Below are 13,931 nucleotides of genomic sequence, written 5' to 3' on the forward strand. Positions count from 1 at the left end.
CGGACCCACAAAACTCACAACAATGCATCGTGACTATAAGAACACAACTAAACTCCCCAGAAATACAAAACTTGGCACACAACTAAACGCCCCAGAAATACAAAACTTGACAACACAACACAAAAGCCTTTTCTCCCGGTTGTAACAACACAACTACATCACAAAACCACAATCCGGACTCACAAAACTCACAACAACGCATCATGACTATAACAACACAACTAAACGCCCCAGAAATACAAAACTTGCCAAAACAATGCATCGTGAATATAACACAACTAAACACCCCAGAAATACAAAATTTGACAACACAATCCAAAAGCTTTGCCTCCCAGTTGTAAGAACACAACCACAACACAAAACCACAATCCAGACCCACAAAACTCACAACAACGCATCATGACTATAACAACACAACTAAACGCCCCAGAAATACAAAACTTGCCAAAACAATGCAAAAGCCTTGCCTCCCAGTTGTAACAACACAACCACACCACAAAACCACACTGGACCCACAAAACTCACAACAATGCATCATGACTACAACAACACAACTAAACGCCCCAGAAATACGAAACTTGCCAACACAACACAAAAGCATTCCCTCCCAATTGTAACAACACAATCACACCACAAAACCACAATCTAGACCCACAAAACTCACAAAAGTGCATCGTGACTAGAACAACACAACTAAACGCCCCAGAAATACAAAACTTGGCAACACAACACAAAAGCCTTGCCTCTTAGTTGTAACAACACAACCACACCACAAAACCACAATCTGGACCCACAAAACTCACAACAACGCATTGTGACTATAACAAATACAAAATTTGACAACACAACTCATCCACCTCCCCAATCCCTACATTCACACTTGGCCTCCAAAAAAACAATTACAATAATAACAATGACAACAACAACAACAGTAAGAATCAACACCATCACAGGCAAGAAACAACCAGGCTATGAGGCTGAGAGGCCAGTCAGTGCTACACTGGGCCTCCAAAAAACAATACAGTAGCATCTAACTTATCCAGCCTTCATGACCACTACAACAACAACAATAATAAACACCTACACAGGCAAAACAAAAAAAAAGACTATTGTACCACAATAAAAATATAAACCGCATTCAGCAGAATCAGACATTACAACTAATAACAAACCAAAGACAACAGGGATCTCAAGCAATTATCAATCAACACAAAATTGAAGAAGGTAACAGACTTCAAATACTACTACTAATGTTAGTATAAAGAAGGTGGAGGTCACAGCATAAATACAACCTAATGTAGACTGACCAACACCACCAGACTAAGCCACAGCAACGCGTCGCCAGGCACAGCTAGTATATCTATATATATAAAAGAGTGATGGCATCAGGGCAGCGGACAAAACAACAAAACTACAGGCCCCCCAACCTCGAAATTTGACAACACAACCCATCATCCACGCCTCTAGGTTGATACAACAAAAAGAAAAGAATAATAAAGTCCTAATTACAGGGAGAGGAATAATAGTTTTTATCCCATTGCTGCCAGTTTAAAGGCTAAGCTCCGCTCACTGGGTCTCCTAGCAACCTACTCAGTCCAGGGGACAGGCAGAGTTAGGCCTCACTTAGGCCTCTTCCACAGATTATCAGATTTTAACTGGATTATATGGCAGTGTAGACTTCCACACAGCTATATAACCCATTTAGAATCTTATATTATCTGCTTTGAACTGGATTATCTTGACTCCACACTGCCATATAACCCACTGCATACTAAACATAAAGACAACCATACAACAGACATTCAATACCACCACTACCTCAACAATTTCTCACCAACACCACCAGACAACACCACAGCAACGCGTGGCCGGGCACAGCTAGTTTTATATAAATATTTAAAGACATTTAACCTACTGATGCCTCAAATAATGCAATTTTATTAATATCTATTTTATTTTTGAAATTGACCCGTAGCTGCTGCATTTCCCACCCTCGTCTTATACTCAAGTCAATAAGTTTTCCCAGTTTTTGTGGTAAAATTAGGTGCCTCAGCTTATATTCGGGTCGGCTTATACTCGAGTATATACGGTAGCTAAGAAAGTATCATTGATATAAATTGTTTTCTATCTATTCATGCATACTGGTTACTGTGAATATTTCTTGTCCTATCTATAACATATAAATAATAAATCTATTAAAGATGTGTGTGTGTGTATTCAATGTCCAAAGATACATGGTGTTTCTTAAAATATGTAGGTGAAAATCTAGTTTAACCAGAATCTCCATAACCTTTTGGAGAAAAATGGCATTCACAACCATTTGAATATCATAACCTTTTGTAAAAGTGTGATCTTCCATAGAAGAGCCAAAAAAAACTCGTTTGAGTAAAATCTTCTCTTCAGTTGAATATATCCATATGTACTTATGCAAGACAATTTGGTTTTTAGTTGATAATGTGGGTTGTCTCTGATCTGTTAGGAACAGAGATTATGCTGATGCATAAAATATAGCAGTTCTTCAGAACTGTATTATATGGCAACTACGATTGCAAAGAAACATCTTTAAAACGCTGCTATCCAAATATATTTTTATAGTGGCATGTCTCTATCCTTTAAAGATGGTTCTTCAGTTTAACAGCTGAGCTATCTGTGTGCCATTACACAAATGCTTATGAATATCACTTGTTCAAAGGGTTGACTTCTAACAATGTCATGCTTTTCTTGACAAGTGGTTTTTAAAAGGTGGTCTGTACATGTTCATGGAGATTCACATTTGCTAAACGGATATGTACCCCGAGACTGGGTGCAGTTATTTTCCAATACTGCGTGTCTTTAAATGTAGCCTAGCCATGCCTTGTATGTCTGATTATTCCATGAATTTGATTAATATGGTTTCTTTAGGAATCTATAGATCTTCCAATGCAACCTCATGATAGACTTCAACTGAAAGTTGCATAGAATTGTGCTGAAGGACCTAAAAATTCCTAGAGAAGAGTTCTTCCATGTTAAAAAACCACATTTTTAAAATTATTTATAGGTTTCCCATTTTTGTAGGGTCCTCAACCCTCCAGATATGGAGGGCAGATTATATAGGTGAAATGCATTGAATATCCAGCAGTTTTTCAACGAGGATCCAGCTCATATTTGTGGCTTTTCTAATGGATCTCCCTCAACACCTTTTCCTCCTAATCCTTTTCATTTCATTCTTCTAGGCCAAAAGTTGGGAAGCAGCATTTGGTCTGGCTTTTTACATTGATGCTCTTGGCGTATTCACTTTTCTTTGCTTGGAGGGCTAACCTTGATATTTCAAAGCCTCTGTTTAAGGGAGTGGTGAGTTCACATTTGGCAAGTAAAATGTTTTATAAGTCGCCTTGGGTCCTGCTCTGGAAGTAAAAAATGGCATATGCATTAAATAAATGAATATGTATTCAAATACAATAGAGTCTCACTTATCCAAGCCTCACTTATCCAAGCCTCTGGATAATCCAAGCCATTTTTGTAGTCAATGTTTTCAACATATCGTGATACTTTGGTGCTAAATTCGTAAATACAGTAATTACAACATACCATTACTGTGTATTGAACTACTTTTTCTGCCAAATTTGTTGTATAACATGAAGTTTTGGTGCTTAATTTGTAAAATCATAACCTAATTTGATGTTTAATAGGCTTTTCCTTAATCCCTCCTTATTATCCAAGATATTTGCTTATCCAAGCTTCTGCTGGCCCGTTTAGCTTGGATAAGTGAGACTCTACTGTACTGCTAGACCATATATTATTAGTATATTACTATATGTGCTTATTTATATTGCACTTTCTTAAAACAAGACTCAAAATAGTTTAATGAAATCCAAAGAAGATTATGTATTAAACAGTGAAAAACATCTCTAGTGTCAGGAAGAAGAGTTCGGAAGTAACTAGTTATAAATAATTTACTCCTTGGCATTCCTTTTTAAAGTGAAAATTGTGTACAGTATTCTTAAGTTACATTATTGTTGTAACTTAATGTTAGATAAGTCTGCTCCTTTCACAAAATACATGTAAGTCATTATATCACTATGATTTCACTTTAACTGCCATGGCAACATCCTATGGAGAGTAAAAACTGCAGATGTCCCTTTAGAGGGATTTGTAGCTTGATGGGGCGCTAGAGCTCTCCGCCATAGAATTTGAAATGTCCTTATCTCAACTACAAATCCTACAATTTTGTAGGACTGGACTTTGGCTGTCAATTTGTTTCTTGGTACAGTTCAAAGAAATTATTTGACCTATATAGCTCTATATGGTTTAATCCCAGGCTATTATATGTACGACATCTCCAACTATATGTCTGTCGAGACTCTGAAATTAGCAGGAGAGATCCTTCTCTTAGTCCTTCCGTCTTTAGAGTTTGTCATTGTAGTGTAGTTCTTAGTTTAGATCATCTTTTAAAATATATTTTCAATGTTTCTTTAATGTGTGAGATGCTTTGATTCCCAGGATATAACTGCACTGCAGAATTACAGCAGTTTGACACCACTTTAATTGCCATGTCTCAGTGCTATGAAATCTGGAGCTCAGTGCTGTAGAACTTTGGGACTTGTAGTTTTGTGAGATATTTTGCCTTCTCTGCTGGAGAGCTCTGGTGTCACAACAAATTGCAAATCACAGGATTACATAGGATGGAGCCATAGCAGTTAAACAGGCTTCAAACTGCTCTCATTCTGCAGTGTGGCTAATACCCCAGTCTGGGTGGAAATTGGAATATAAATACATGCTGAGTATCCCTTGTATGGAATTCCAAAATGCTCCACAATCCAAAATTGTCCACATGGGTGACGGGCATTGTGTCACCTTTGCTTTCTGATGGTTCAATGTACACAAGCTTTGTGTACAAAAACATTTAATATATTGTGTATACAATTACCTTGAGTCTCCTTGAGGAGAGAAAAAGGTAAAGGTAAAGGTTTTCCCCAGATATCAAGTCCAGTCGTGTCCGACTCTGGGGGGTGGTACTCATCTCCATTTCTAAGCCGAAGAACCGGCGTTGTCCGTAGACACCTCCAAGGTCATGTGGCCGGCATGACTGCATGGAGCGCCATTACCTTCCCGCCAAAAAGATACCTATTGATCTACTCACATTTGCATGTTTCCGAACTGCTAGTTTTACAGAAGCTAGGGCTAATAGCGGGAGCTCACCCCGCTCCCCGGGTTTGAGAAAAAGTGGGATATAAATAAACATAATAATAATAATGGGGCCCCTGGTGGCACAGTGCATTAAAGCGCTGAGCTGCTGAACTTGTGACCAAAAGGTGCCAGGTTCAATCCCGGGAGCAGAATGAGTGCCCGCTGTTAGCCCCAGCTCCTGCCAACCTAGCAGTTTGAAAACATGCCAATGTGAGTAGATCAATAGGTACCGCTCCGGCGGGAAGATAACGGCGCTCCATGCAATCATGCCGGCCACATGACCTTGGAGGTGTCTATGGACAATGCCGGCTCTTCGGCTTATAAATGGAGATGAGCACCAACCCCCAGAGTCAGTCACGACTGGACTTAACGTCAGGAGAAAACCTTTACCTTTACTAATAATAATAATAGTCCTTTCAGATGATGTGTATATAAAACATTAATACATTTTGTGTTTAGATTTGAGTCTCATCTGCTAGGTACGTCATTATGTCCGAATGCAGGCATTACAAAATTGTACAATATCCAAAATATAAAACACTTCAGGTCCCAGGCATTTCAGAAAAGAGAAACGCAACCAATAATAATAGTAATGATGATGAAACTTGTTGTGTTCCTATAATTTCATGGTGGGAATGATCCTCTGAACAGGTCAAAGTGGAAAAGCTCATCCAACCATTCCTCTTATGCTCTTCACACTATATATTTCTTTACAGGTTGAGCGATTCTGGATGCAGAGTAATGCAGTACTGGCAGTTTTGGCTGGTCTTGGCTTCTCCTGTCTCTTCTCTCTGGGCGAAAGTTTAGTTGAAACCAACCGGCTGATTCACAGCCTGGAATGGCTCTTGGCCACTCTGCTTGTCACAATGCAAATCTACTCCAATTACAGGTATTTGAACAAAGTAGATACATTCCTGGGCATTGCTTCTTTAACAGAAAATATCATGGAAAGGATGTTATGTTCTTGCACCATTCTTTCTCAACTCAAGCCTTGTTATTACTGCAGACAAAGTGCGACAAACTAACACCAAAAATCTGTTTGTCCAGCTGTCTTTCATTATTTTCTCAGTGTTGATGTTGCTAAAAACCTTTATTGTTAAATAAGAGGAGGAAAGGATAGCTGGATAAGCATGAAAAGACTTTGTCAGAGGCTTTGTTAACAGAGGTATACTTGTAGAAGTAACTTACAAGAACATGGTGGAGTTGGAGTAGATGGCCCATGTGGTCTCTTCCAACTCTATGAGTTTATGATTCTAAGTGATGTATCCAGTCATACCCTTGGGCCACCTAAGCCCAGTATTGGAGTATTTGCTAAATGACTAGTTGATACTCTTTTGTGGATTTTCTGCAAAATCTGTCCCATTATATCTGTATCCCATTCTTTCCCCCAAGTAGTTCTGGCCTGTGTATATGTAAATAGGGCCTCCTCTTCCATGAGATTTAGGAGCACAGGACTTTTGCAAAAGTGGAAAAAACCATGAATTAAAAAAGATTTTGGATTATTGAATTTTTATGAAGTTTGGAATACCTGTATATGCATATACATAAAACTATGTAGCAAAATTTGAAAACTTTTCAGTTCCTTGTTTGAAAGTGTTATTCCTGTTTAATTGTGCGGTACTTACTTTGAAAGTACAGTAGAGTCTCATTTATCCAACACACGCTTATCCAACGTTCTGGATTATCCAACGCATTTTTGTAGTCAATGTTTTCAATATATCGTGATATTTTGGTGCTAAATTCATAAATACAGTAATTACTACATAGCATTACTATGTATTGAACTACTTTTTCTGTCGAATTTGTTGTATAACATGATGTTTTGGTGCTTCATTTGTAAAATCATGACCTAATTTGATGTTTAATAGGCTTTTCCTTAATGCCTCCTTATTATCCAACATATTCGCTTATCCAACATTCTGCTGGCCCGTTTATGTTGGATAAGTGAGACTCTACTGTAATTGTAATACTCCAGAAATTTGGTTTTTGTGGCTGCCACAAATTACATTGAATTGGTTGAGACTCTATCTATATTGAAAAACTAGAACAAAATATGCTGCAGGATGTCCCACAAAAACGATTTTTTTGCAGTTTAATCAACTTTTTCCATGTTTTGATGATAGAACCAATTAGGAAATGATATTTATAACCCAGAAACAAAAATCGTGTAACATAGTCCAATAAATGAGAGGTGGAAGAAAGGGGGTTAGTCACCCTCCCAGTGCCCATCAAGCCTCAAGGAAGTATCTTTTCTTACCGAGGCCAGAAACCTGAATGGGGAAAGAGAAGATCGGAAAAGCATGGGAGGACTTCCCTTATGTAATGCCTCCATGAATAAATAGACATCCAAGGTAGTTCCTGGCAGTGAGCATACTTTCCTTGCCCTTTTTGCAAAGTAGCCGTGTCTGTTTTATATAGGTGGAGTCCTCCCCAGTTTGCCCTTCTTTTCTTTCCCCCAATTGGGCTCCTTTAGGAAAATCCCATCAGGAACTGGATTTGTGTCTAGCCCCCTTTCCCCAACGATAGAAGCGGTCGGCTGGCAGCACTTTTTGGAATTTCCGGATAAGGAAGACTCAACCTATATTGACATTTTTGATCTAACCAAGGAGCAACTATCCTTACGGCTTCACCTTTCTCAGATCTGTCTTCTGTGCATTATATAAAAGCTTGGAAAATTGACGTGTTTTTTTCCTCCCAGTGTCTGCGACCAAAGCCACAACTATGTTGTTGACCGCTTTGCAAGAAACCTTTTGTCCTCCATGCCCCCAGATGCCATCGTCCTGCTGCGAGGAGACCTGCCGGGGAATTCTCTTCGTTACCTTCATTATTGTGAAGGAATGAGGCCAGATGTCACCTTAGTTGATCAGGAGGTAGGTAGGAAGTTATCTCATTGTGCAGAAAAGGATGGGGAACCTTTTTGAGGTCAAGGGAGGGGGTTGGCATCCATATGGGAGCGGATGGGTGATGCCAGTAGGTGTAGCCTTGGGAGAAAGAGAAAGAAAACAGCATTGCCAGTTTCAGTTTGCGTAGGGTCAATGTCTGGCTATCAATACAATCTAAGTCAGGTATATTTTGAGTAGGTGCTGCACTAACACTGTAAATCTGGGGCAAAATATTGTATAGTTGAGTTGAATTGGAGCCCCCAGTGGTGCAACAGGTTAAACCACTGAGCTGCTGAACTTGTTGACCAAAAGGGCAGCGGTGAATCTGTGGAGCGGGGTGAGTTCCCACTGTTAGCCCCAGCTTCTGCCAACCTAGCAGTTCAAAAACATGCAAATGTGAGTAAATCAATAGGTACTGCTCTAGCAGGAAGGTAACGGTGCTCCAAGCAGTCATGCCGGCCACATAACCTTAGGGGTGTCTATGGACAACGCCTACGCTTTGGCTTAGAAATGGAGATGAGCACCAGCCCCCAGAGTCAGATACTAGACTTAATGTCAGGGAGAAACCTTTACCTTTATCTTAGAGTTGAATTATTTTCCTGGTTTGGATTAAACCCTAGAAGGAATTTCAAAGACCAAACCTCTGCCAGTTTAGAAATCTTCAGGGGAACTGAAATCTCTTTCACTACCCTAAATTAAATTTACATTTTTGCATTTTTTTTTGCCTTTACCAGATGATGACTTACCATTGGTACTTGCCAAAGTTAGCAAAACATTTGCCTGGTGTTGTTTTCCCCGGAGACCGTTGGAATCCTACGGAAGCGTTGTTACCTGATGGAACAATCACATTTAACCTTCATCATTTGCTCAAGGTAAATAAACAGTAAGTATTCCGTTTTGAATAGTAGCTTTTCTAAAACTGTCTCAACTTGTACGGAGTACGTGGTTCTGCATGTTTGCCCTGTAGACATCACTATTTATCTATAATCTGCTTTTTTGTGTGTAAGTTTCATCTGTGTCCTGGCTGTTCAATAGTGTTGGGAAAGTAAAAACTGCAGGTGTCCCTTTGGAGAGACAGATTTCTTTTTGGAGGGCAAAGCCCTCATCTTGCTTACCCTGTAGCCTTCCCATGAGACCCTCAGAGGTCTATCTGAGAGGAAACATGATAGCCATATATCAATATGTGAGGGGAAGTCATAGGGAGGAAGGAGCAGGGTTGTTTTCAGCTGCCCTGGAGACTAGGACACGAACAATGGCTTCAAACTTCAGGAGAGAAGATTCCACCTGAACATCAGGAAGAACTTCCTAACAGTGAGAGCCGTTCAGCAGTGGAACTCTCTGCCCCTGAGTGTGGTGGAGGCTCCTCCTTTGAAGGCTTTTAAACAGAGGCTGGATGGCTATCTGGAGGTGCTTTTTTAAAAAATATATTTTTATTGAAGTTTTAACTTATAAGATAGAGTAAATTAACATCAAAAGAGTGAGAACATTTGACTGTATAGAAAGTAGGAAAACTGTGATTAAAAAAGGATTAAAAAAGGGAGAGAGGAAAAAAAACCAAAAACCAAAAGCAAAGCCAAAGTGTCCATATTTATATAAAAAAATAAAAAAAATAAATCTGAACAAATGGCGATATAAAAATGCAAAAGTACTTGGCAAAGAGACACACCAAAAAGCAAAAGCAAAAAGGCATGAGCATTGGCATTAAACACTTCGAGTAAAATCGCTAGGTTAGAAGCAGCTGACATTGGTAATGTTCTAACAAAGAACTGCCAAAAACTGTTAAAGTTAAACTAAACAATCATTACTGTGCCAGTACAACAGTTGGAAAATTTAATAATAATAATAATAATAATAATAATAATAATAATAATAATAATAATACCCTGTTTCCCTGAAAATAAGACATCCCCAGAAAATAAGACCTAGTAGAGGTTTTGCTGAATTGTTAAATAAAAGGCCTCCCCCGAAAGTAAGACCTAGTAAAGTTTTGTTTAGGATCATGCAGGATCGGTAAATGTACATACCATAGATTGTTGTACGTGGAAATAAAGATAGTAACAAGAAATAATAATAATATAATAATAACTTTATTCTTGTATCCCACCTCCATCTCCCAGAAGGGACTCAGGGCAGCTTACACACCAACAAAATAAATTTACATACGAACAGAAATTTAAAACAGTAATTTTAAAACAGTATAGCAATAAAATATAATATTGAAAGGATTCACAGTTTGGTTATGCTGGTTTGTGATGACAACTACTGTACAGTAGATAATAAATTTTCATTTTTTAAAAATTCAACCATAAATGTGAATTCTTCTTTGTGGAAAAATAAGACATCCCCTGAAAATAAGACCTAGCACATCTTTGGGAGCAAAAATTAATATAAGACACTGTCTTATTTTCGGGGAAACAGGGTAGTAGTAATACAAATAGTCAGGATTTCCAAGCAGTATGTCATTATTTGGTTAGCAGAGAGATATAGAAGAATAATATAATGTGCATTTATGCTAAGTCTATATTTCATTAAGGCTAGTAATAAATCATGTTCTTACTCCTAGAATAGTATATTTTTGCTTTTTAGTACATTAAGAATACTTTTTTAATGTATTTCCTTAGATAGTAGAATATAAATGCCTGCATTTCAGGCAGAATTATCCTATGGCCTGTTGTATCACTTTTTTATTTTAGGATTGTTCTTTTATTAAATAAAATAAAGCATACTAAATTATAATTTATTATGTCGGAGGTGCTTTGAATGTGATTTTCCTGCTTCTTGGCAGAATGGGGTTGGATTGGATGGCCCCGTGAGGTCTCTTCAAATTCCAGGATTCTATGATTCTATGATCTCCCTGAGCTGCTGCAGTCCCTAAATTGTTTTTTATTGAAACAATAATATTAGCCTGTGTTGAATCTCTTGCAACACTTCTGTTGCTGATTGCTTTTGTTGCAACTGGAGACAAATCATTTCATTCTGGAAATCTTAAATACCATCCGCTGGCTTGTTGTTTGCAACAGCAAAGAATCCTTTGTCTGCATTGGGCTCCATGAAGGTGACCCCACCTGGAAGAAAGACTATGTCCTTTGGCCGTGGGGCTCCTGCGACAAACTTGTGTCTTCCAGAGCCCCCTTTGACCCCGGAGAGTGGATCAGTCTCACCAGAAATCTCTACAACTGGAGCGAGGAGTATGGCAGGTGAGCCACACAGCATTGGCGGCAGCTTATCAAAGTTTGGAAAGTTGGGGATGAAAGCAGTTATGTTTGGTTTAGGATGTAATTCTTTGCTGATTTCATTCTGGAAAGAAGCAATAAAGGAGGCATGCTGTTTATGTTGGCTGCTATGCTTTTGCGTTACTGTCTATGCACTTTTTGTATTTTGCATGTTTGCACCTTTGAGTGCTTTGTGAGCTGCCCGAGTCCCTCTGGGAAATGGTGGCGGGATATAAATAAAGTTTATTATTACTATTATTAAGTCACTTCTGAATGCCTTTTTACCTCTGATGAGGCAATCCAAGATGACCTCTACGGTCCTCTCTGAATTATATTTGTCTTGTAGATATGAAATATACTTGGCCCTCCACTTTTTTGGATTTAGCTTTTGCAGATTTGTTTCTTCGTGAATTTGGTTAATATGTTCTTTGTAGGGTTCTCCTCCAGAAGTTGACCACAGTCACACTGGAGTAGTTGGCGTAGAGCGTTCCAAACATTTCATGTTGGTGGCCCACTTTTTTTATTAGCTCCAGTTTTTGAGATACAGAACACAAACCTCTGCTTGTTCATAGAAAACAATTAAACCATATCTAAGAAACTAGAGCTGATGTGGTCTATCCAATGCAGTGTTTTGAATCAGTGCCCCAAATAACCCCAGGAACATGCCTCAAAATCAAGATACTAAGAAAGGTTTTTCTTTTTGGTTGGACTGTGAAAAGTTACTACAGTAGAGTTCCGGTTATCCGCCTTCCAGTTATCAGATGTACTGTATTATCCGACTCTTCCCTCCAGCAACCACCCGGCGCTTTGGAGAAGCCCAGTGTGCGTTGCTAGGCAGCAACATGCAGTGGTCTTCTCTAATCCGGGTGCTTGCTGGATGGACATGTTGTGGTTCAGTCTGATGATGAAGGGGGATTTGGGTTTATGCAGGCTGACCAAAGCAATGCTGAGGAGAGAAATCTCGAAGGCTCTGATGCTGGAAATGTTGAAGGCTCTGGCTGTGAATTATCAGAGAGGTCGCGGGCTGGCAAGGAAACAGAAACTACTGATAAGGGTGACCTTTCACAGGATTTCGAACATCAACAAGTTCCAGGTGTTTTGGGCAGCGACTCAGAGGAGTCTTCCTTAGATAGAGATACAAGGTTAAGGTTAAAGGTTCATCGCCCCAGACATTCCCTTAGAATAGCTGGCAAACACATGGGAATTCAAGGGCAGAGAAGTGCCTTTTTGGCTTGTAAACATGGGTAAATACAGCAGAAACAGAGGGAGATTTCAGATGAAGCAACGTTGATTTTTGGAAGCACATCTACCTTGTCTAAGCTCATGGAAAAGGATTCTCATTTATGTTCATGCCTGGAAACTGTGTTTTGGATTTTACTCTGAAGTTCATGGTGCCTTGTTTTTCAGGACTAATTTCTTATATCAGAGACTTGGATTTATATTATGCAAATTGCTTTTACTTCTGGATTATATTGCTTTTTATTGACTGCCATTGCATTTGGATGTTTGCTTTCTTTACTGCTTTTTATTTAGACTTTGCTATCTTTTTCAATAAACTGTTTAAACCTAGCCTGCCGTGGTGGAGTGTGTGTTAAGAGCAAGGTGAACAAGTGCTGAGGTGCAACAGGATGAGACTTTTCCCTTCGGCAAGCACTCGGCTTGCCAGGAGAGATAATAGGGCCTCCCTATTATCCAACAGTTTCGATTATCTGACATTTGGCCCGCCTGTTTATGTTGGATAACTGGAACTCTACTGTACTAATAGTCATTGTTACCATTCTTTCTGACTCTACAGAACTTCTGTGTTTCTTCTTCAGGTTTGATGCGACTTCGTGGGAAGCAGTAGCCAACGAGGAGATGTGGCAAGCCAGGTGAGAGTTTGCACACAGAAATACACCTACAAACCAACACTTCCCCCTAGTAACAACCACACATTCTCCTGTCTGAATGGATACTATTGTGGAAGAGAAGTGCTCAGCTACCCACGTACATGGTGTCATTACATCACAAAATATCACTACAACCAGGTGGCAAAAGTGAAGTTACGATGGACTTCAGGAAACCAAAATGTGTCTTGTCTATAATATAATTATTCAAGCAGTAGGTGGCAAACCTTGCCTTGCAAGTATTAGGGTGATGGGAGTTGTGGTCCAAGTCGGGATATCTCCTTTTCCTTAGTTGCCTTTGCCACATAATTCCACCTGTTGACCATTGCAGTGCGGTGTGGGATCAGGAGGCGAAATTTCACAGATTTAATGAACTATTTCCTTCTGTCTCCCCAGGATGAAAACAGCCTTCTTCATTTTCGACCTTGCAGAAATGGCTTCTGTCTCTGCAGATGTGAAATCCCAGCTTTACATGTTTGCTTACAGCGTAAGCAATTTCTATTCCCTACATTAAAAGATAACCTTCAGCTCTATTCATTTTGAGCTTGTGTCATAGATTTCTGCCCAAGCTTTATGTAGCTTTGGTCCAATCTAATATTTCCATATAGGTGACCACTGAAAAAATGCAATTCTAGGCTGCGATTCCTTAGTGTTTAGATCAGATATGGGCAAACTTGGGCCCTCCAGGTGTTTTGGACTTCAACTCCCACAATTCCTAACAGCCTACCGGCTGTTAGGAATTGTGGGAGTTGAAGTCCAAAACACCTGGAGGACCCATGCTTGCC

The 13,931-nt window shown here is 39.3% G+C and overlaps 1 protein-coding gene across 8 annotated transcripts in view; it reads left to right on the top strand.

Annotated features, from left to right (window-relative positions):
- Positions 1-13,931, top strand: part of tmem260 (transmembrane protein 260) — a 123,610-nt gene that overhangs the window by 71,751 nt on the left and 37,928 nt on the right. For 7 of the 8 annotated variants that reach the window (XM_062968638.1, XM_008122165.3, XM_062968637.1 and 4 more), the window contains 7 exons: positions 3,213-3,330; positions 5,883-6,055; positions 7,865-8,036; positions 8,783-8,931; positions 11,069-11,245; positions 13,078-13,131; positions 13,543-13,633. In XM_062968638.1, the coding sequence (XP_062824708.1) occupies positions 3,213-3,330; positions 5,883-6,055; positions 7,865-8,036; positions 8,783-8,931; positions 11,069-11,245; positions 13,078-13,131; positions 13,543-13,633 (934 nt within the window). The remainder of the gene's footprint in view (positions 1-3,212; positions 3,331-5,882; positions 6,056-7,864; positions 8,037-8,782; positions 8,932-11,068; positions 11,246-13,077; positions 13,132-13,542; positions 13,634-13,931) is intronic. The other variant, XM_062968635.1, reaches the window with a different exon arrangement.

The sequence above is a fragment of the Anolis carolinensis genome, chromosome 1, assembly GCF_035594765.1.
Source record: "Anolis carolinensis isolate JA03-04 chromosome 1, rAnoCar3.1.pri, whole genome shotgun sequence".
In the NCBI taxonomy this organism is placed as follows: Eukaryota; Metazoa; Chordata; class Lepidosauria; order Squamata; family Dactyloidae; genus Anolis; species Anolis carolinensis.